This window comes from Varroa destructor, unplaced genomic scaffold (genome assembly GCF_002443255.2).
Source record: "Varroa destructor unplaced genomic scaffold, Vdes_3.0 BEIS01000003.1, whole genome shotgun sequence".
NCBI classification, from domain to species: domain Eukaryota; kingdom Metazoa; phylum Arthropoda; class Arachnida; order Mesostigmata; family Varroidae; genus Varroa; species Varroa destructor.
Genome location: NW_019211456.1, coordinates 34633263 through 34658074, shown reverse-complemented (window position 1 = coordinate 34658074; position 24812 = coordinate 34633263). Strand labels below are relative to the sequence as shown.

General features: G+C 38.5%; 1 protein-coding gene and 1 long non-coding RNA gene across 11 annotated transcripts; one reads left to right on the top strand and one right to left on the bottom strand.

Annotated features, from left to right (window-relative positions):
- Positions 1-1558: 1558 nt before the first annotated feature.
- LOC147756871 (uncharacterized) lies at positions 1559-14615 on the bottom strand. 9 transcript variants are annotated; one of them, XR_015322828.1, is made up of 4 exons: positions 9660-10365; positions 7727-7780; positions 4393-4477; positions 1559-4252 (listed from the first exon to the last, which is right to left on the bottom strand). It is a non-coding gene; the product is annotated as an uncharacterized LOC147756871 (long non-coding RNA). The 9 variants fall into 9 exon arrangements; XR_015322834.1 differs by lacking the exon at positions 9660-10365 and adding an exon at positions 14308-14615 and having other exon boundaries at positions 1559-5290; XR_015322832.1 differs by having other exon boundaries at positions 1559-5290.
- On the top strand, positions 11606-24757 carry LOC111247164 (solute carrier family 15 member 4-like). Of its 2 annotated transcripts, none has more exons than XM_022797791.2 (10): positions 11606-12733; positions 17517-17615; positions 17862-18013; positions 18302-18670; positions 19465-19710; positions 20320-20466; positions 20773-20844; positions 21051-21275; positions 21508-21685; positions 21825-24757. In XM_022797791.2, exons 1-10 carry the CDS (start codon positions 12619-12621, stop codon positions 22019-22021), a joined length of 1800 nt encoding a protein of 599 aa, XP_022653526.1. In that variant the 5' UTR covers positions 11606-12618; the 3' UTR covers positions 22022-24757. The 2 variants fall into 2 exon arrangements, with proteins under 2 accessions (XP_022653526.1, XP_022653524.1); XM_022797789.2 differs by having other exon boundaries at positions 20320-20532.
- Positions 24758-24812: the final 55 nt, after the last annotated feature.

Sequence of the window (24812 nt, the reverse complement as noted above, 5' to 3'; positions counted from 1 at the left end):
ACTCACTAATATCTCGAACACCAATGCTTTCAGACGGGATCAAGCACGGGCTTATCTCTATACGTCTTGGCTAGCAGTAATAATTGTGACGGATCCTATTTTATCAATCAATTATGTTTATTTATGTGCGGGTCCAGCACATCGATATCTGATTGGTGAGCTTAGTTGGGCGGACGTACCAAGATTATATTTGAAACCGAATGATCGATTTAATCTAACAGGAACAGTTTTATTTCTGTACTTTTATCACGACGATGTACACAAACTGAGTAAAAGCTTCAGTGGTCGGATAATCGAAATACAAAGCAGTTGTTTATTATAATGTTATTATATTACGGGTGTGTATAGACTAATTCAAACGGGACAGGCGACTTGGACTGCCAGCGATACGAACGACAATTCTGCTGGTGGATAGGTATACGAGGCGCTAAAAATAAGAGCTTATTTTTGATTCCTTAGTCCCTCCGTACATTACCTAACTGATTATAAAAACAGCGAAGCGTGAGTGTCCAATGTAATGCTGCATGGGCTAAAATGACTGAAACCCACCAGCGTCCATGAATACTGAAAAAACTCTTTAAGACCCACAATGTAAAACGGGTTTGGGGAAATTGGGGGACAGCAAACATTGCTGGCATTTTTTTTTGCGGGCTTTTAATACGACCCAAGCTTTACAAGTATTTGTTTGTAGGGAATTTTTAAGTCTCAAAACGTTGAGCAGAAATTGATAGGAGTCTCTATTAGGCATCTTGAAAAGAATGAAGTCTGCGCCAGTTACCGACAGTGTTTCGATATCTTATGAGGCGGAATGGGTTACTGTTAGAATGCCACACCACCGTAAAGTTGTAAACATATAACAAGCGTAATCTGTGTATTTTATCCTGTTTGCGATGAGTTATTAATAACCCAGACATTGTTGGCTTCGGCTTAAATTTCAGATTCACTTTTTCCTACCCGGCTCCAAATGCGGGTCAGGCTTTAATCTACTCGTAGTCATCTTTTGCGCCATGAAATTAGTACGGATGATAATTTTTACGTAATCCTACGTTTCTGCTATAACCTTGATGACGCAAATGTTTAATTAATCTACACACAACATAGAAGCAAGCTTGGTATATTGATTTAACCCGGTGGTATTTCCATTTTCTGGTTTCCATGAAAAGTCTTCATGTCATCGACTTCACTATTTCGAATGTACGCTGCAGTCTACTAAGCTAGTTATTTCCTTTGATTGCAGTCACTCGCCCGTCCTCTCAGGCCATTCAGCATTAAATGACAAACGTTGTTGCAAAGCCTGTATTATTTGCTAAATTACAAGTTGGTCATACAACAACTACCCCACCGGCACTACGAAACAATCATCGCCCAACGTGGAAATACGATTGAAACCTTAAAGAGGCTGACAAGTTGAAACGCGCCTGTTGCCAATAGCCGAAAGGCTTATACATCCGTCACACAGGAGTAACGTAGTACAAGTTTCAGAATTAAACACAACGAGCACCACATCCTCTTGCATGAAACTGCGGATCGATTTTCTACTAACATTGATCATAAACATCATAGGCTCTCAATAGGTAGCTTTCAATAAAACCGTAAAGATAATCCTGAATCAGCTTTAATTAGCATAAATAAAGTTGGACTCTTTTGTCGTCAGGGGACGGTACGAATGGCGTATGGGATCCAAAAACCTATTTCGAGCAGAATTCAAATTTATGACGTATAGTGACTGAACGGCAGCCGTCATAAAGGGTCACATGTTGTTTGTCATATCGAAAAATACAAGCTGTTCCTTACACTGCCTTTGTAGAAGAAAAAAATCAATGTCCAACCGCTCATTTTATGCTTTTTCTAATATCTCTTAAACTTGGATATCACATTTGATCTTCAGTCGGTCGTTGCACGCCGCGTATTAAAAAAAAATTATTTATTTAAAGATCAAATTAGCGCACATACTGTTACGCACAACTTCAGCTGTCGTGGTTTTATCATTCGAATCGAAAAGATAGGGAAGAAATGAGTGCGATCCGGTCTGTTTTTTCATTTTCCAATAGCTTTTCTGTGTTTTCCGATAATACAATATAATGCTGGTATCGAGCTTTCAGCACTAAACCCGACATTGTACTTAAAAGTAGCGAATTTGCGCGGATCCTAAAGACTTGTAAAAGTTAGTCCATTTATGGTTTCAATTACGAGCACGACATAAGCATCAATCTAACATGGCTTATCATTTTACAAGCTTTGTCAAAGAAAAGACCTGTCACCTTAAAATAAGCATAGGCAGCTTGCGAAGCGTGTTATTATCGTGGGCGCAACGAATCGTCGTTTACAGAAATATAGTCTAGACGCTTAATGGCGAACTTCGAAAGGGGCCGGTTTCATATGCAGCAAGCTCTCTTGTTCTCGTTGACTAGACGAGGCTGATGATCAATATGGACAAGACGGAAATCATGAAATATCGTTGCGGACGCCGCCTCGTTGCTGCCGATGCGCTCCATTTAGGCAGGACGGCTTTGAAGTATGTAAACCAGTTTCAAGTCTCTGAATGTGACTTTACATATAAAAGGCCGAACTTCGCAGAGCGCATCACGGCGTAGACTATGTCAGACGATGGTGGCGAGTGTGGGTATACAAACTGCTCTTCCCCTACGAACGCCGCTAGGCCGATTCGGAATTGAGGTGGTTCCGGTAGCTTTCTACGGAACCCAGGTAATATGGGAACACGTTTTTATTGACACAACTTACGAACGAATTAAACTCGCATTTCTAAAATGCGCCGTGGGACTGCATCGCTCTTTGATCAAAGGATATACATACTTTCTAGGCAACGCGCCGCTATTTATAAAGGATCTACAACGCAGAATTACCTCGGCTTATTTGGAGTTTATCGGTATACGAAAGACGAACTGTAAAGGGGGACGAGCAAAAGTAATTGGTTTCACAGAGGTTTGTTTATAGGATGATCTATCCAAGAGGTTGACTCCAATTAAGCACCATACTATATGTTGACCAGAAAATACGAAGAGTCAAACAATGTCTAGTCGGTTACTGGGCGTAATCGAATGATTATATAAATTCAAGTCAGCGTAGAATTGTCAAGATTTGCTAGGTTTACCAAAAACTGTTAGCATTGCGCAAAGGTCTTTAAGGTCACAATTTCCTGCACTTGTTGGTGGTAGAGGTGACGGGGCTGTAAACACAACAATCAGTGTACGGAGGGTTTTCAAGCTGTCGACAGCCACGGTAATGATAATCGACTCAAAGGCGTCAATGACTGTTGTATGCGTGAACTGATATTTACCATTTAGTAGGCATCAATTCACGTATGGTTCACGTGGTGCATCCTGTATAAGCATTCAATGGACCCTAGCCTCTTGGTGGGTGGTGTTTTCATGGGCATGCTTCAGCGACGACAATAAATGCACGAATATGACAGATAGCACACCAGAATCACTAACGACAGTTGTTCATGGAAGGCTCCTGTGCAAATACACATATCTAACTTTGTGTGATATCCTATGGAGAGTGCTAGAAGGGTCGGAAATGCCGCCCAGAGCGCAGTTGCCTTCAACCTCACTTCTAGAGGGTGGCAGTTTTGCAAAAGTAAGTAAGCTTGCTGTAAGCATGAGGTATATATAGTACGAAAAAAGCTACTCATATGTGGCATAATATTCCTCATTGAAAGCTTCTGTCACTTTTTTTAGCTTTTATAGAGCTTTGAGATTATTCTCAAAAAAAGTAACTTCTTATATTATTCAGTTTACTTGATACATAGTCGTGGCGGGGTAAGGTTGTTATTTTTCAAGCTTGTTTAAGAAATCTCGTTTTCGGTAGGTAAAGGCAATCTATTTTCAAAAATGTTTTTATTCTTGGCAAGTCGACTGATCACTTAGATCTCAGAGTAGTAACCGGCGATACCGTCACTGCGCCTTTAGCGAGTGCAAACTCATTTTTGTTAGAAATAATTAGAGCAAGTATTGCGCTGTTTTGGCCACAGGATCCTTAGCGGCACATATAGGCTAGTTCCACCCAGATTATTGCTAATTCTGAACAGGTGAATACACCATTAGTACATCATCTTCTTTTATTTATATATCATACAGCTTACATAAGGAAGATACTTGAGATTACATACAAACGTAGTTGATTTATTTATACACGGAAACATAAGTGAAGTAGAGGACTAAATTAGTTTTCGCTCATTGGGCTACTTCAAGGTGTTAGATGGATCTTTTGCAATCTATGCACGTACAATCTGTGAATGTAGTAGAAAAAAAATAACAGAATGTTTGCAAACTTCTTTAAAAGACTTACATTTTATTTTGAACACAGGGACAGTAGTTTGAAGTACGGTGGTGGTCCTTTTCTAGAGTATATTGCTTAATTTCGAAATACCTGCGCTCCTCGTTATGGTCTCCATGTGAGTTTAATTCCGCAAAGATTCTAGAAGATCTTGGGACTCCTGGGTGTTTCCATACGACTGATACCAAGGTACCAGATGCCAAATGAAAACATCAGATAAGTATGAATTAGCCAAAGGTTGCTTAACCTTTTTCTGCCATCCTATTACATCATTTATTTTCTAAGAAATACTTGTTTCACGTTGGAACGAAAATCCTATCACAACCAGTCGTCCAGATTATGCCGTCTCGTTTGTTTGGCATTCGGCCTCCGCAAAAAAGAAATGTCGATAAAAGGACGTTACTGTATCGCTTTCAATGGAATTTCCTGGTGTTAAGAGTATGTCAAAGTAACAAGTAATACTTTCAATAAGTTATGACACCCTGTCAGGGGGAACTGTGTGCGTTTGTCCGCTACCTCTCTAAAAACTTTAAGCCCCACTAAACACACCGGCAAAATAAATATCTATTTTTTAATGCTGGAGCTTACGTTGTAGGCATTTTAAAAGGAGACGGTGTATATAGGGTGAGTGCTGAGAGACTCACTTAATAAGCGAAAGATTAATTGACCCTCCTAGCCCCGTAAGCAATTTTAAAAATAATCCAACTACTCCCAAAAGTCACATAAAGTCTGATTACTGAAGATTCCTGCACCATGCATAATAACACGGTCACGTTCAGCACCCGTGCTTTGGGGGAACGTATTTAAGCTTCCAGAACGCTTTTATACGACATCAACACTGCTTTGAAACAGCTAAGAGTCTCTGGCCTGTCCCTTTTTAATCAAGGACGCTATGCTGAAAGTCAATGCAGTAACATACCAGTATTTACTCACCAGTAGTGTTACAGCGGTCTCAAAAATCCGAAGCATACCAGAACAATTGCAGAGAAGGCTGCCAATACAAAAATCAGAAAAGCAGGACGTATATATAAATGATCATAGTTAGTCCAACGTAATTTACTTACTTTGTGCCCGCCGTTTGCCTTCAATAGCAAACACAGTATCACCTACGTCTAGCTCTGTAGGAGCTTCACGAAATTATCCAAAAAACGACATATGCAAGCGAGAAAAGAGCTCATATGAAAGCGTAGTAGTTAGGAAGAAGCGACTAGTGACCTGTAGTTCTGGCTCTTTGCTTGTGACGACCTATTAAATCGCTTGTTGAACATTCGAAACGTGCATTACTGCCCGCTCTTCTACGATAGATTCTTACGCTGAACCCAGCATGTCCCATCTTAGCCCGTGGTCGCTCTTTGGGTTCTGTGTCCTGATTTGCTATGCTAACAATTTCTAGTGCATGAAGCGACCCCCTTCCTCTAGTTTATATCAGCAATTTGTCTCTTTCATAACACCCCTAAAGCTCATTTACTCAATTAAGATAATAGCTAGCAAAATAGCTAACCCCGGGCAAACCTAAAAAAATCCGCGATCCTGATCTCAATTGAATAATTTTCATTGTGAGAAATCAAAAAGAAACTATTATACCACACCTTTAGTTAAGATCCAACATAACTCTCGCTTGCTTCGCTGCTATCTTTTACTAGCACGAATACCAATTTCAGGGGAGAATGTTAGAGTATCGACATCTTAGCAAAAAGATGTCAGGTGACAATGAGCTAGGGAAAGTCACGTAACACAAACGATCAACGTAAAGCTTAAGCGATTGTATAATATCGACCAATACAGATGCGACATGGTTAGGTCCCGAAAAAAGCAACATGTTAACATCTTGAAGCCGACACACAATGAACAATAGAAAAACCGGACACGCAAATATTGCGCAGGACAAATCGAATAAGACAGGACTTGTCGTTAGCCAGGTAAGATTCTTGACAATTTTATAAAGCAGCCGATTTTTGAAAAGACAATACGAATGCAATGAAACAGAACTGGAAGTTCCGAAATCTCAATGTGAACACCTATTGGTCTCGATGCAGCTCTGTAATCTCAGCAATAAAACCTTAAACTTCCAAAAGCACCTTCAAATTTACCAATCAGAAAAATAGACTACGTCGCCTGTACATGAATTACGTAGAAACGAAATATTATAAGAGACATTTAGACGTTGCATGATTCAAGGGGAAAAACATATGTAAGGAAAAAATGTGTATATAACAAACACGACAGACAAAACAAATAGTTGGAAAAAAGTTTGTCGCGTAATAAATGCGGGATTAAAAAGGACGTAAGTGAGGACAATCTTTTGGTAAGGAAAAATGACAAATTAAACCTTGAGAACAAATACCCAATTATCAGCAGTGAACTGGGAAAACGGAATTTTGTGTTCCAGGCGTAGAAGAAATGCAAAAGTTTATTGAAAATTTTTTTACGGAAAACGGGAGATGTTCGGGAAGGATAATCTGACATAAATTACCTTAAAAACGCATTCGTGCATGCATTACTATACAACACCAGGTGAAACTCTGTGCATATGTGCCAGCAGATCAAGAACAGCCGCGGTAATCCTGATACGTAAAAGTGACAGTCTTAAAAACTTCTCATTATACAGGCGCGTCGTACTTTTGATGTCACTAATAAAGTAACCGACTAACACGTCGAACATAGAAGCAATACTCTGATAAGTTCAGGAAGCTCTAAGAAAAAATACAATTTTTATAATTTTCTTTAGATTCTTCATATGATTTTGGTAAAGTGTCGACGGTACAGCTTTTAAACAAGCTTGAGTTTGAAAAACAGCATTACAAGTTCTTAAATCATATCCCGATAAAAAGCAGCAGCTTTTTGTTTAAATAAAAACCCGAGCTTTAAAGCTCTTGATGAAACGAGCGCAATAGATTTGGCGTAACGGGTCACCATAGCACCGGAACTATAGCATTGACGGCAAAGATAAATAATCTGTTCATACGTAAATACACTTCGGAAAGTATCAAGAATGCGTAAATCATCTTTCTTGGCGACCGATTGGAAGTGGAGCTGTCTCCTGAGCTTTATGAAGCCGCGAAAAGTATTACAAAAACCGCTGGTAACCGAGGTATACCGCAGCCCCGTGGTACAGTGGAACGCGAACGTTGTCGTGTACCCAAAAATCAATTTGCGTATGCTATCGATAAATTTTCAAACCATATTCAACCAACAATCTACAATAATTGCAACCCCCGTAATGCATACATCCAACCAGTAGAGTAACATCCCAGCAAATGGGTTTACCAATATGCCCAATTAACTTTCCATCGAGATTAGAGGGACAATAAAAGCAGACCACTACAACTTACGAAACAACGGTTTCGTTTTTTGAATTTGCATCAGGGTCTTCTATTGCTCATCGAACGTAATACACAGTAAAGTCAAGCTGGATTGAATCACTCACGTAGCATCGTAGTACGCACAGAAGAAACGTAATCATCACGGTACATGCGGATCCCTAGAATAGAGAAAACAACGATAACATATTACGCATAGATACGTCAGATACCACCCAATGCTCCACGGAATACGGACGGCCTGCTATTGCATACGAGGAACGAAACTGCTATTTACGCGCACCAGAGAAAGAAACCAATATTACACGGCTCCTGGCATAGAGAGTATGGAGTTCCAGATAACGTAACGGAAAGAAAGTATGAGTTTCCCGTGAGAGGAGACGTGTGCATGCACCTTTATATGCGGCAAAGCTATAACAAATATATTAAATACAGCATGTATTTTATTAAACTAACAAGGACTTTCTAGAAACGAACAACTCAACTGTCAGCTAAAAAGGTTAAAAAAAACTACCGTATTAAATGAGACAATCTGTATCTATTTAACATAAAAGCATATCACGAAAAATCATCACACAAACAGATTACATTTTACTAAAGTTAGCTTGGGAGAAATTTACTTTTCACAGCTACAGGATTTAACTTTATCTATCAACTATAGGCATTAAAGCGGATTTGCTACGAAACCAAATGCGTTCATTGCAGTATATTCAAAGGCTACGGAGATCCAGGGTATTTATTTATTATTTTATTAGCCTTACAGGCACTACATAGTCAAAGATGGTTTTGTATTATATGTTCGTGTGTATATCAAATGCTGAATGAGCATCTCGAGTAAATCGAGTGATTTCTGAACAGATATATCCATGGCCGTCCCGATAAGGCTACGCCCAGTTTTTAGCAACTTATGGGCCTTTCTTTCTAAATACGCTCTAGGAACGGTACAAGCAACGCGTCAGATGACGACTCCAAAAATATTTAGCGGGCTATTTACCATTCCGCATCGGCCGGAACTCAAAAACATCTCTAGCGTTCACACCCGGCTGCCGTTAAATATTGCTTCAGACGTCCGGCTTCTTCCTAAAAAGAACCGAGACATGTGTGTGCCCGGTCTCAAACCACCTCACAAGTCCTTAATCATGCTGCTTCCGCACCACCATTACGATCGTCTTAAGTACAATAGATTGATTCCCGGGACGGATCTGTTCCGCTAACATGTGCTCTATGCTAGTAGCAATCTAATGCTTGCGAGGACATCCAGTCTGCATGGCGAATTAATTTTCTAATTTTTCTTTCAACGTTATCAATTGAAATCGTAATTACTGTTGAAGTTAAAGTAACCCCTAACAATGCACATACGATTAAAGTTTAGTCGTATATGCTAGATTTGGCTACAATTTTCGTACGATTTAAGCTTTTTAATATTACCTAATGCTTCTGCCTTGCAGTGTTAGTGTGAACATGACGTGCATCTTCGAAAGATAATTAAGGAGACGAATCTGTCGACTTGGATAAGTACTATCTAAACAGAACAAGAAGTGCCAACCGTACTCGTCGATACCATATTGCGGGACTGAAGTATGGTTTTCTTAGGCCAAATCTCTTCTACAGTGTCACCTGGTCCTTCACAAAAGCACTTGCTAGCCGTTTGTTGTATATAGTAATGTAATAAATATAAATTCTACGCGACTTAGATTCTATGCTATAGAGTGGAGACGTTCTTACAAGAGAAAAGCATATACCACAGGACTATGGCAGGCTTCATGCAGAAAGAGTTTTTTAGACATCTAGAAAACAAGGGAAAAACTAATGACAACGGATAACATTAGTGGAACATCTTGAAGCCAATTACGGTCAGGTTATGCACAACGTAGAATTCACATTGAATCTAAACACGCGGTGCAATCAGTCATCTTTCGTTAAAATAATCGTACAACGGTCGTGTTGATAATAATTAAAAGAGCTAGATTCTGTTGACCTTTATGAGTGGTAATAGTTTATATTAACGGAGTGCCGCTTGTACTTTTTAAGCTCACTTACCATTCATTCTATAGCCGTCTTCGACGATATCAGAACCTGGTTTTCCGCCTTTTATGTGGGATAACCCAGCCGTGAAAGATTACTTCAGACAATTGGCTTCCAGCACGAAATAAAGTATGACTATGCCCAATTTCGAATTCGGACCACCCCATGATCCTAAGTTATACGTTCCCTTTGCGCTGTCATTGGAACGATACCAGGACCTTGCTGGCTCATTTAGCAAAGATGTCAAACATGTTTTTACCTCAAAGAACGTCTGCCTGTGTCAGGGTACATCGTATCTAGGCCAACATAACATAACGAAGTCTTGAATTATGTAAAGCGTCTTCCTGATATGTGTAATAATATAATACTGACATGAGATAATGACATACATGATATATTCGAAATTTTACAATTGACCGAGTTGGCTCTACCGATAAGTTTCCTTCCTCTGGTGTGCGTTTACCTTATAGTTAGCTCCTAATTATTATGTGTGTCCAGTGGGTTCACTTTTTCCTAAAAATAGCCAATGATTTAGTCCTCTTTAAGAAGAAAGGTAGCAATTGCGAGCGACTGTACGGCACGTGAGTTGGCAGGACAAGTTGCTAGTTGTTAACTTCAAGTCCTTATATAAGTGTTTGAATGCAGACGTTCTTTGAATGCAGTCTTAGCAGAAACTAAATCGACATGACTTGACCTTATGATAATCGTTTGTTCTGTAGGCAAATGCTCTTTTATTATATATACGACTCACGGTGGACGCTTGTACATATCAGCGACGTAACAAGCCTCGCATTCCGCCGGAGCAACCTATTCCTGTTGAAAACGTGCTATCGCCTCTTAACTTTCCCGTAAAGGTTTTGGCATGTATCAAAATAAGTCGCAATCAGTTTCGCGGTCTGTTCTTACTGTAACCTACAGAAGCCTAGGCGATTTAGAGAACCTAGAAATTGTTCTCCATCTGCATGTACTGTTCATCAATGTATTAGCAGCATTAGTTGATTTATCGTACTGCTTAGTTCTTTTTTTTATTAGTATTTATTCTATATTATATTATATTATTATTATATTATATTGTTTATTATTATTATTATTATTATTATTATTATTATTTAATAGAAATGGACATATTCGCTTTCAGTTTTAGCGTTAGTTGTCGGTAGGCCAACACCATTATTATTTTATGTATGAACATGCGCAAGATATCTCAACATCAATTATGTATATGCATTTCGGGTCCACCTTAGAACAACAAATTGTTAGATAATGTTTTATGTCATATTAGGAACCAGACGACGCAAAAAAGTTGTTTGCATTATATTCGACAATTTTCTATAAAACGGAAAAAGTCTATCCTTAGTGGAGTCCGCTGTTCGCGTATAGTCCTGTCTCGTCTAAACTATACAATAATATCCTTCGCTAAGATTAGTCTAACTAACTGAAAAGAACGTGGTATGTCATACTAGTAGAGTGTCCAAACTACTTTTCATTAAAAGATCAAAACAGATGCAAGCATGTTGTTTATATCTAGGTAATCCAATTGTTTCAGATTAGCTAGGCGAAGTCAAAAGAAATACTTTTCTTGTGTGGATAAATCAGCGTAAAGAAAAAATAAAGTACTGTTTGTTATGTTTGTTTATCAAGAGACTGAAAAAACTTAGTCATTCGAGCGGCAAATGCATCAGTGTCTTAAATCAGATTCTCTTTCCACCTCGGGTTTCCTACCAGTATCGTTAAGACACGATTCTAACCCCTCTTAAGTATGCACTTTTTAATGAAATCATCATACCCTACTACCATACCAGGAGAACCAATTTAACGTTCTGCCATGATATGGCATATCGCTGGCAATTTTTTTTAAAAATCCCGCCCTGTTTATCTTACCCGAGTGAGGCTTTAGGAGAGGACCGTCCTTTGCCACAGAGTGCCCGTTCGCGGTACCTCAAGTAAACAAAAATGCATTGATTCACTGAGCCGTCATCGATTAACACATACGTTCTCTCGATGGCCTAAAACTAACCAGCGGGTAATCCAACCACATGAGAAAGATTTAATGCGACCAGTCCGTGCGCGATTTTTACGTGTTTGTAACGATTTTGTAAAGGATAAATAATTTTCCTTTAACTATAGTCGTACCCAAATCTATTGTAATGTGAGTATTCCGAATATATTCACATCTCAATTGGGGTACACAGAGACCGACTCACGAATCCAGGAGTGTACAACGTAGATGTACCCTCCGAGTTTGCCTCTATCATGGTTGTCACTTATTGACAACTAGTTTTTATCGAGTCTTTATCATGTGATTACTCGTCAGTATCCTCTTCTAGATAAATACTCCTTTGTAAACCGGTAGATGTACTGAGTGAATCTCTCCTATGATTCATGGGACACAGTGATGCAATTAGCACGGACAACTCTGTCTTACTCCATGAGCTTAGGTGAATCGCTCGCCCTATGATCAGCTGTGCGGCGACGTACAAACCAGCTTCAGTTGTATAATACTGATGCAGTCAGCTAGGCTTCGATAAGAAAGGTTGAAGTTATTCAAGCCCATGAACAATGTGAAAAAAGTTGAGTTGCTATAATCGAAGTTTAGGCCGCAAGTCAAGTTTGTGTGTCCTGTTATTAATTCTACGTTTGCTTGAGGTGGCCCCTTGGCCTGTATCACCGATGATGCGCCTATTAATTGGAACAGTTAACTGTGAGGATTACATTTTACTGAAGTGGAAGTTACCGTAATGGCAGTGGAAGCAGAATACAGGTGTATGAGAACCTTTGAAAATCAAATTCATTGGAAGTTACTGATGTAACCTAACCCATGTGATTCATTTGTTACAACCAACCAGGATACGAAGACGAGAAAGGTCTCGTGCCGGAACCGATCCGGACATTTTTTAGTTGCCTGAAACCATTGTGTCCATGCGACGGGACAATCGAAAGTTTCTTGAAAAACAAGGGTAATCAATGACAGAAAATGCCCATTACGCAAAACAGCGGCCAGCGGAGCTCTGTGTCAGATGAGGGTGATACGACATCACTAAACGATGAACATGAACAAAGTATGGTCATCAATGGAGATCGAATTCCGGGTGAGTTGAATGGTGGTCATCGTCACTTCTCGCTACTGTAGCTTCTGCTAGCTATTGCCCACATAAAAGAGGTAGAGGCGCATGAAACAGAACGTCAATCGAGCCGTAAACGTGCCGGAAAGGCTATAGGAAGATTTTCTGTAATTGTCATAGTTGATTTCAAATCTTCTGTATGACCCATTCAAACATGACTGCAAATTTCGTCTATCACGAGATGAACATTATAGATTACTAGAGGTCAATAAATAACTTGTACAAATATGATGATGATAGAAGATATTAATGTATAATTACCGAGTAGCTTTTGATCGACTTTACATGAGAACAGGCTATATTCTCTAAGCACTACACGATTAAGAGGTAAAACAATTTGATACCCATTGGCTTGAGTGAGCGAACATGCCCGTATACGATGCAAAAACAACCCACAAAAAAGCAGGCCAGTGAATAACTGACGAATCTTAAATATTGTTTAATTTATTTTATATTTCCGCTACGATTCGTTTATTAACTGATAATCATACTCAGTAGCATTATCACGGCGCAAAAGTAAAATTGCTACTTTTCATCAGCAGCTAAAAAGTGGCCAAAATACAATTCTGTAGTTTTCCATCGACTTAGAAGGGTGCCACAATATTGAAATGGTACAACAGCATCTGTGTCGAACTGACATCGTCTCAATGTGCAAACTAATAATGCGAACTATATAAAAGTAATTAATTTTTTTGTCCTATATTTAAATATTCTTTAAGTGATTCTGTTGAAGTTGTGTGATTCTGATGAATGAAGTTAGCATTATTTTTTCAATTCTCAGAGAAATCATACTGAAGGCGTACAATTATTTTGGGCTTAAGATCAAGATCGGTTTCCAGCTGTTTCGGTAGTGCTTTCGAATACTGGAGGACAGAACAAACGCATAGGTGTGATTCTGTCTGATTGGGATCTGACTACCTCAAACTAAAATAGTGTGTGTGGTAGAGCTGCTTAAGTATATACTGTCATAAAGTTTTTAAGTAATTCCTCAAAAAAGTAAATTACTTACAGTCGTTTTCCTGACTATCATCTTTGGCAGAATATTTATTTTCAGATAATAGCTTCAGAGCAATTCAAGTGCGAAAGGCTATTCCTCTGATTCTGTGATATTAATTTGAGATTACCAAAATGTCCGTATGAGCTGAACATTATAAACGAGATACATGACATTTTGTCTTTTTGACATTTGAACTTGTTTTATGCTATACCCGGACCGCGGACAGTGGTAACATATCTATTCAGAGATGGTATGTTTACCTTCGATTATGGAATTGAGTTTGGAACTATTGCTAGTAAATTGCTATATAATAGAATCATTACATCGTAAGGAACATCTGGCACTCTGCGCATTTTCTTAAAAAGCTCAGTAGTATGCTTCAGCTGGGATTAAGTCACTGAGGTACTGTATAGCACAATTTGAATAGTTACCGTATATTAAACAGCTTTTGCCGGCAAAGCATGTCTATCTAAATATGGTAGTTGAAACTTAATCGTAACTGTTAATTATTCGAAATTTATGGTATGATTCAAGCGATGTGTACCTTTATTTAGGCGTTGAGGTGAAATCGAAATTTGGAAGGAAAAACACGAGCCTGCAGATGTGTTTTGAAATTCACAAAGCTGCTATTTTTTCAACTATGCCTGAAGGACAAAGTGTAAAAGACGGGCCTAAATTAAACAAGGAATACTCACAGCAGCTCAGGTAACTGCGGCACAAATTTTAAGCTCAGGTATTATGGAGAACTGTGAATCCAGGTATTATGGGACAAATGGAGGATTTGGCTTGCTAGCTTTCCTTATTTAGTACTCGTTCGAAATGCTACAGTGACTCAATGTTTCCAGAAACATTTGCATTCGTACGTCTTCTTTCTTGTTTGAGAAAACCGGGAAATTGAAGAACATTTTTGTGTCGTATTACATATTTACTATACTTTTTTTCGGCTATGCGCCTACAACTTTTATTGTCTTTATTATTGTCTCTTTTATTGAGTTCATTGTCTTTATTTTTATTCAAGTTGATAAGTTTGCTGGTAAGAGACTTATTACATTTTGACGCCTCAATATTTATTGTTAGTCATAACTCAGACACCGTTGTGCAAAGAATGAATCTTTCAAGACTTAGAATTAATGGTCAGTTTTATCTGATGTAGCCAATGATTATTCCCAAGATGGTAGTTTTCGAACGCCAGCCAAGATAACATCTTATAGCCCAAGTGAGTCGGTCAAGTTCAATTAGTGACAACAACAATTAGCGTTGTTTCTATGTAGGTAACTAACAAGCAAAAAAGCTCAGATGTGGCCGATTGAGGTCGGTTTAAAACCGCTCCAAACGTTGGGTGTATACTCCTGGTACCATTCGTGTGTCCGTATACACTCTGGAAACTTCCGTTGAGATCTAGGGCTCTTATTATTGGTGTTTTGACGTATTTCACTGTGCCTATAGGATTAGACCTTATCCATAGGCGGAGAGAAGCAGACATGCTTTTGTTCGTTATCTGTATCTTTGTTGGTTTGTTTTTTTTTTTAACGAGAACATATACGTTTTGTTCTACGAGCTGACTGTGCGCCGAGCGGTTAAGGAGGACTGTTTCCGTCGGAAGGAGACGGTTTCCGTCGGTTCCGAGAAGCATTTCCGAGTTTCGACTAGGCGATAACCACGCGAAAGTTTTTCATGTTATGAACGTCCGCACAAAAGCCCGTTTATTTAATAGCTTAACATGGAGGTAACACCTTCAACGGATAGCACTTCATGAGATTGTGTATACATGGATCGTGCCAATGCACTAGATTAGAATCGAATTAAGAGTTGTTTTCTCAGAACTAGTTTATGCAGTACCCTTCGCGCAGAGCGTATGCGATTACTACCAAAGAAAACATCGAAGTACAAAATTCTATGTGCGGCATGCTCAACTAACACTCCATTAACGACGAAGTTCTGTGTAGTAACAGCCATGGACCTGCGTCTTTCCTGTGATGCGTAATTGTTCTATGAAATAGTGTATTTACCTTGAGAAAGCGATGGATCCCGTGCCCCTAGCTGATCAATCCTTCGTAGCAGAGCCCGGGTCTCATACGTCATTCCGCATGTCAGCACGTACAAGTGAGAAATTAATACGATTGTATCAGTGCTAAGAGGCCCGAATTTTCATACGCAAATGATGACATTTAATAACTCTCTGTGAAATTGGCCGATTTCCAAACATCGTTTAACATATATATCGTATAAAGGTAGTGTGAACCGAATTGGGCCCTTTTTACCGTCGGTATTATGGCACAGTAGAAATCGTCGAAGTTGAAATTTAATAATGTAATTCACATTGTTTATGTAAATGCTCTCTAGTACCTTCCCAAATATATTTTACTTATAAATAATTTAATTAAAAAATATTTAAGTAAATGTAATCAGTAAAGGGTTATCAGTAAATCTTGGATATCTGGTTTTACATTCTGCTAGAAATATGAATCTTTTGTCATGAAACCTATCGAAGTACACACCTACTGGAAAACCATTGTCCATTAATTCGTGGACACTGTTCCATGAGCTATTATTGACAAACGGCACAAATATCAATATCATATAGAGACATTAATGACTTTATGATATCTGTAGAAATGCCTATCGGACAATTGAATCGAATGACTCGTGCCGAGCTAGTTTCATAAAAATCCAAAGACAATTGTAAAATATGAAAATTAACTTTCAAATAAGCTACATAGTTAAATAACAAAATACTGTTAACATACCAATGCATGTTTTTTAGTTGTTGCTAGTTCACAAATTTAATAAATTTATTTTTTATTAGTACTTTTATTATTAATGGTCTGTAATAATAATGATAACAATAATCTATTATTTTTCACCTTGAGGAAAATTTTTGTGTGTCAATAAAATCTAAGTAAAAGGTCATACTGATTTTTATGGCACTTTTGTTGTAGCTGTTCAAGAATTTTTAAGTAGAGCAGTAGGACACAAAATTCAAATGGGTCTTTTAAAGACTTTACCTATAGCAAATCGTCTAGATGAGTTGTAAATGCTTATTGAAAATAAAATACGTATATAATTGTCTCATATAATAATCTTAACCCTACGGTTTTTTTTTCGCATTTATCGCTAACTAGAACATAGTTTGAAATATCTGATATGGGTACACATCGGAACTTAAATGTGCTATACATATATATATTCGTACTGCTTATACTGCTTGGATTTGTAGCCGGGTTCTGCAAATGCGCTAAATAAAGGGATACAGATTATCCAGCTTAGTTCATAAAGTCATTTGCTACGAGTTTATTAAAGCTTTGTCGGGTATCAGCAATCGAGGCCTCAAAGGGGTATAATTATAAACCATGCATAAAAACCTGCTAATATACTGACAGTTTTTTATGTCATCGTAAGATTTAGGTAAGCAGCGTTTCCGTTACTACTCTGATGCCAAATAAGCGCACTTTATAATTATTACAATAATAGTAATAATTTTACTAAATTGCCGGAAAAATAGTTTCCCTTATATTACGATTTACTATTACCGATTTTTGTCTGCCATCTTGACAGTTTGCTAGGTTGACAATAATCGCCAACGATGCGATTAATAGTCAGCCAATTTTTGATTTACCGCTATAACATTGTGCATTACAACAAAAAAAAAGTATCTACAGTGTCTGCTGTCCTCGATATCATAATCATAAAATGGGCGCATTTGGCACAAGAGAGAATCATAGTGACAAGGTGTTTTCCTTTTTTTTGTTTAAGTGGCGTTCGTGCAAAGGCTTCGTCGGAGAAAAATGTTGGCGTGTGCAGCTATTCTCTTCACTGTTTTCGCCGAACGCGTAGCTTTTTACGCTCTTGCCGGTTGGTAGTATGGAAGTGGAATCTACATAAAACATAACATGCATGATCATACATACAATGGCATATCTACAAGGTAGGTAAGTGTGTTTTATGTAGACAAGTTCAATTGGACGATAATGATTTGCTGCTTTCTGACGCACTATCTTTTTCTCAGATTGGGAAGTACTGTGTTGATGACGGGTTTTTGTTAGTATAACATAAGACGTGACATCTGCGATTTCTGCTGTCTGGTGTGACGGTCTATAGGCAATCTCTACTTGTTTCTGAATCATCATCCGCTAGCATGGACATCTCAAGACGCTATGATGGCCCTTCTCGTATTTACGGGAACCACTTTTGTCGGCGCGTTCTGTACCGGTTATCTAGGCGATGCCTGTGGCCGCTTCAAGATTATATTAGTGAGTTTACAAACGTACATGTTTGGCTTGATTTCCACACAGATATTTTCAACATATCATAGAAATTTACAGTTAATCAACAAAAGGTAACCCTGCCAATAAATTGCCATTAGAAATCCACTGGATTTTTAAAGAGAAAAGCACATGTACGCCAGAAGAATATGTGGTTATATTGGCTCCTTATATAACATTTTTTAACTCTAATAAACTGTACATCGATAAGACGGGTAAGTTCAAGAAGCATATTTGTACGTTCACACGAATTCTTCTCGATGTCAATTCCTGAAGGTCTCACTGCTCGTCTACATTCTTGGACTTGTCGCGTTCGTGACAATAGCTCAGTACCAGAACTCAGATGGGGGCGACTTTATCGGCCTCTGCCGAATCACCGACAACAACCAAAGCACTGTAACTCGTAAACACTTATTTAACTTGTCTGATCAAGATGATGTGTGGCTTGCACCATTATCTGAAAATGAGTATGTAGAGAATACAGCTTATACGTTTCATGCAGCTGACACACCTGCTGTTAACGCTCAAGTTGAACACCATGGCGCGCAAATGCAGTGTGGTACTACCATTTATGCTCTACTTGTCATCATTGGGCTTGCTTCGAGCGGAATTAAAGCAAATATTGTCCCCTTTGGTGCCGAACAGGTGAGTTTGTTATTTGGGCCATCCACCAACAAAGGAATATACTGATTTTAGCAACGATTTCAAAAAGTCTTCCGAAAGATATTTAGGGTCCACAATTATCATTCATTAGAATGTTGATAAACAGTAGATACCATCTCTCGACGTAGAAGTAGAAATATCGGACATAAAACGCGAAAACGAAATAGTCGATATTATGCATCAATATTTTTAATTAGTTACATAAAGTGAAGTAAGATTTTATATTGTCAACAGAGGTCACATAAAGATGCAGTTCTCTCTCCTAATCAAAACAAAACGTATCGTTAGCGTACTGCCTGCTGCAAATTGCCTCCTTATGTATTAATCTAATAATAATTAAATTAATTGTGCTTGTATGGTGCTGGTTTATAATATAGAGAAATCTAGGAAATATAGGTATCCAGCAGAAAATACTGTCCTTCATGCTGCCTGGGTCTATTTTTATATTTGATAGTTGATAGTATAGATTGTAAAAGCTGAAAACTCCTAACATCAAAAGACCCACACCAGGTCAAAACCATTACACGATCGTAGTGACAAAATGGAGACCATTTTGGAGCATATTACGTGTAGAAAGTGTAACAACGTTCATGCTAGCTACACGTGACTACACGGTGAGCTAATACTCAAAACTCAACTAATTTGAAAAGGTCAATCTTGGACCTCAAGGTTATCAAGCCGGCACTGTACCCACTTCACCGTTGTCATGGCGCTTTTTTTTTTTAATGCACCGAGGCCTCCATTTATATCGTGCCTAATCTGTATAATTTCAATAGGTTAAACAAGAAAGCCGTACCGCAGTCAGAAGCTACTTTACGATCTACTACTGGGTGGTGAACTTGGCGGCTTTTCTCTCCATTCTTGTGCTCGCTTATATCCAACAAAGTACAGCAGGTGGATTTGGACTGGGCTACGTAATCCCCACAGTGGTGTTGGTCATATCAGTAATCCTTTTCTGGGTCGCGCACTCGCTCTACGTTAGAGAGAACCCGGAACACCCTGTTCTCTACAGTATTATTCAAGTAAGTTGCGTGGGGACTCTGATGTTAACGGATCCATTGAAGCGGTTGGTTGATTCAAGTGCGATAAGGGATCGCTTGATTCTTGAAACCAGCTCCTGTAAATGTAAATCGAATTTGTTGCAAGTTTGAAAGTGATTTTTACTCCTGTATGATTCTAATCTTGCGTTTATATTTCCGGCTGTGACAAGGGTGTGTTTGCTTTATTTGTCTATAATATATTTAGAGTGATCTATGTTTACTGATATTTGTGCATGTAAAAACTCTACGAGGCGAGGCATGTGAAAGTAGCAATAGGTACCCGATATGAGCTTAGACAAAATTAAGTAATCAGTTATGTTTTTTTTTAGATAGACATGCTTATGGTTTATGCGCAAATCAGTATTTCTAAAAACAAATGTTTTTTCCTTTTTCACTGATTCTATTGCCGAAATAAGGATGGCATTCCTTAAGCGCTCTTTCAGCAGGTTAACTTTGCAGTTAATATTGTTTGATGGAAAAATCAACAATATTTTGACAACCAAATCCTAATCAACCTTACGCTGTTTTTTCCCCTGCGATACTAATGCTGTTGTATATTAATCGCCATCGGTTTGCGCGCTGGCTATGCAGGTGATGATTGAAGCTTGGCAACAGAATCGCGTAATGGGGGGTCGCCGCGGCTTGGCGGGACGTCAGTGGTTAGACGCAGCGAAGATTGAGTTCGGAGGCCGATTTGATAACGAACTTGTCGAAGATGTAAAACAGCTCAAATTCGTGGTGGGAGTTTTTGCGCTTCTTATACCGTATTGGGTACTCTATTTTCAAATGCAGACCAGCTTCCAGGTACGAACGAGCATATAAGGAACGTAAAGGCTGTAATATTTTTTAAAAATTAACAGATTTATCGCGGTTTCAAGTAATTCAGTATTGTTCGATTAGCATATATATGCATACTTTATTATTATTATTACTATTACCATTATTTTTATGCATTATTTAGCTACATAACATTTACTGGTTACCTAATTTTTATACCTATACAAAGTCCACATTGTAAGTGTTAAGCTGATTGCGGCTTTTTAGGAACAAGGATTGCATATGCGTCTTCTTCCAACATCGATGCTACAACCCATTAACAGTAAACAGGAGTTTACGGTAAGAATTGTGTTACGTAAAGCTAAAACGTGGATTCAGCTCGATGTTGCTGCCGAGCTGGCTCACATCATAACATCATTTTCACTAATACTCTTTTTAGCTGCATATCGAAACGACTATTTACTTAGACTTTAGGCACAATTTTAAGCGAAATATTCGCGGAGCGGAGAACTACACGCGGCGGAATTTCGATTCCTTTTTTTCAGATTCCGACGGCTTGGCTTACGCTGTTCAATGTCATTTTTGTGATTCTATCGGTGCCAATCTTTGAGCGGTGTGTGTACCCACAGCTGGAGAGACGCCAAAGAAGTCCTTCGACAAGTTTACGGATCCTCGTTGGTTTGATTTGTGCTGCGGCAGCGATGCTGTGTGCAGGTGGGGTTGAGGTGCATCGTTTACAATTAGTCCGCAACAATGAGACAATCATTCAGGTATATGAAGGCATTCGGATTGACATCGCTAAGTTTATTGGGTTTATATTATACAGTTGAATTGGCAGAATTCTCCTCAACATTCTATTCGTTTAACTCACAACGGGTAACACGTGTCCAACGATCATTCGCATTACACACATGCATTTCCTGCATTTAAAGTACTTACTTTTTAAATTGCGTTTAACGACTGCATTAATATTAATGTTTATTATTTGTAATTTATACTTAGGTGATCGACGGTACAGAATATGTGGCAGCTGACATGTGGGTGTTCTGGCAAATACCGGCCTACTCTTTTGTTGGCCTTTCCGAAATTCTGGCGTCGATATCCGCCGTAGAACTCGCCTACAGTCACGCGCCAGTTTCAATGCAGGGTGTAGTAATGGGACTATTCTACCTTTCGACGGGTAAGCTATTATTTCTTTCTTGTGACATTCTTATACTACAATCGAAAGGTTGGTCCTAACTAAATTATTAGTACTTTTAGATGCCAAAGAATGCAACAGAGGTTGTCGATTTAATTTGTTACACAAAAATCTTCTTCAGGTCTCGGATGCTTTTTCGGTTCGTTCCTGCTGTCAATTGTGTCGCCATATTGGCTGGCAGGAAATAGTCCGAATTCATCTCGGCTGGATAACTACCTTGGGCTATTAGCTGCCATTGAAGGCGGATCAGCAATCGTTTTTTATTTCTGCGTCGTTCGGGGTAGTGGTAGCCGACCCCTTCGAAGTACCTACGCATAGATACAATAACAGTATTGGCACATACAAATGAAAGACACTGTCAACGTTTCCAATACCCACAACGCCCAGACACTCCTTGAGGCGCCAGGGCGACGTGCTGATTCTTGTGTCGATAGTCCCGCTTGACTTTAAGGTCTGCCATCAGTCATGTAATGTCCCTCCTCTTGAGATCTGACTTTGCATCGTGATATACAACATTTTTAACTAGTAGGTCATCGTGAAAGTTACGACACAAGGGTTTTTCTCCTCGCCATCATTATTACTTTTTACCACTTTACGAAAGGGGAGAACTGCGTGCCAGAGAGACAAATCGAATATTTGTGTCGCTAGTATGTAGTTCCAATGTCCGCTGAACTGCCGAGTCGGCGAGGTTGTGTGTACTGCTAGTCGCTTACCAGGGCATCCACTTTCGTGTGCATGAACATAAACCGTAACTACCTATAATTGGGCACAGATAGTCCAGAAAACTGAACCCTAATGCCAGGCAGCGGAACTCATAGGATTCTTAGCAGGAGCGAAGTTTATCTGCTGCAAAGCTTTGAGAGCTGGTAGTCTTGTTTTAATATATTAGAAATCGATCATAGACAAATTTTGTGATGCTATGAAATGAACCTAATACGTCAATCATTAAAAAATTAACATTTATGATGAAGATATTCAGTTAGCTATGAGGTGGAGGAGGCTAGTTAGGTGAGGCAGAATCTGTAGCACAAGAACTAAGCCGGGAAAAAATTTCTCTGTTTGCCATTGTTGTTAGCCAAATAGATTTTTCGTTGTTTTCAAGCATTCCTCTGTTAAGTTTCCGGCTAGAGCTGACGATCATTTAGGATGTAACGTCGAGTTCGAGGGACGTCTGTGCAAAGTGCATTTGATAAGCCGAAAGCCGTTGGCGTGCACCCCATATATGCTTTAATACTACAAGGATATTTTAGCCATTCCACCTGTGAATGGCGGGCGAAGTTCTTGTATCTCTTGTACAAAAGCTAGTGAGTAGCCGATATTGGTACTAGTGAGAACGTGACATCTGTAACACCTATATGAAAATACACGAGTGCGTGAATGTATGCGTAAATGCATGTGAAAGTGCGTGTCCATATATTAGCTCTATGAATCTATGATGGTTCAAGAATTATTTTGTAAAAAAAACCTGAACTAATTTGCAGAAAACAGTAGCACGCAGCTACTACAGTGTGGCTAATAATTTATGCTGTTGTATGTAACTAAATGGTCATGATGATAATAGTAATGCTAATCTACTTGTGAGGATTCTTGGAGAACTCGGACTTATTGTTCCTATTCAGCTGAAGGTTAATGTATGCCAATCATTCTAGCTGAAGCTTGATGTAAGCTTCACGCCGTGCCTTATCAACCTAAGGAAATGTACTGAACGATACACCCTCTTTACGAGGGAACATTTTGTGGCCAATCTTGAAACAAACTGGAATTTTTTTATAAAATGTGTGGTACTCTGAGGGTCTAGTTACGGTTCGCCACTAATATCTGTGTTGAAAAGCTTGTTTTTAAATTTGTCGATGTCTTCTATTTGATCTTACTGAGCCATTATTTACAGTAGACAATGTTCAAAGTGAATGTTAGACATCAGAAACTAAGAATTTCCTTTTATTTAACATCAATATGATTCTTTTTTTGTTTTGAATGCGATAGTATTCTAATATTATGTAACCTGTCGTTCCCGTCGAAAACAGCTTGATTCGGTGTACTCTTTTTCTAACGTTTCCAAAATTCTAAAGATGATCCCGTTTACATCGCATCACTAATAAACTATGTTCCTTTTTAGTCTGTAGAGGCCTTAATATGAACATTTCTACTTTTTAGAGTTGTCAGTTTGTCTCCTCAAATACAATTTGCAATCATATAAAGTTCTAGCTTATCACTTTATAATAATTTAAAAAATATCGGTAAATTATATATATTAAAAATTATCGGTAATAATAAAAAAATCGGCCTGATTTAGTAAAAAAAGTTGCCCAAATACTGTTTTTGTACGAGCATATTTTGTAGAAACGGGGCTAGATATACAAGTAGAAATACAGAAAGAAGAACTAGAAGGATTAACCGGAATTTTTGGTTAGTCTTAGTGAATTAGTAAAGCCCATATGAAAACTCTATTCACACTAAAAGGAGCAGACAAAACAGTGGCAGTGGGTAGATTTTTCCGATCAGCTTTAATCAAGAGAAACAAGAAGGTAGTGGGTGCTTCACCAGTGTTTGGTTTTTAGTGCTGAAATATGGTTTTGTGCTCTTTCAGATTTTCAAGTTTCCTCTTTACGCATTGCCGCTTACTAAAAATATTTTCACTAGTTACACATTACAAAAGAACATAACATAACAGAGAATTTTAATACTACCGTCAAGGTTGACTCCCTTGATTTTATTGATGAAGCTACCTGCTACTTGCTAATTAAGGCATAGGGAAAATTTCGCTTGTAATATCGTCTGTGCTAGTGATCAGTTATGACGTGAAATTGGCGTACTTACTAGACTTCTCTATATGATGTTCATCTAAACGTCTTTGCTGAGTAATTCCATATGTATATTTGCCACATATTTCAGATTTTATATTTTACGTTTGCCACGACTTGTTGCACCATTCATGATAAAACATTTAGTAATTACAAAGCTCTATTGAAATTGATTAACAAGCAATATTGTTAGAGAAAAATGAGCTCCTCAAACTTGTGAGAAAGATTCAAATAAATATACACTATGCATATATTTATAATTTGTCTTCTCTTGCATGCTCGTTCTCTCTTTGTCGACTGTATATAGT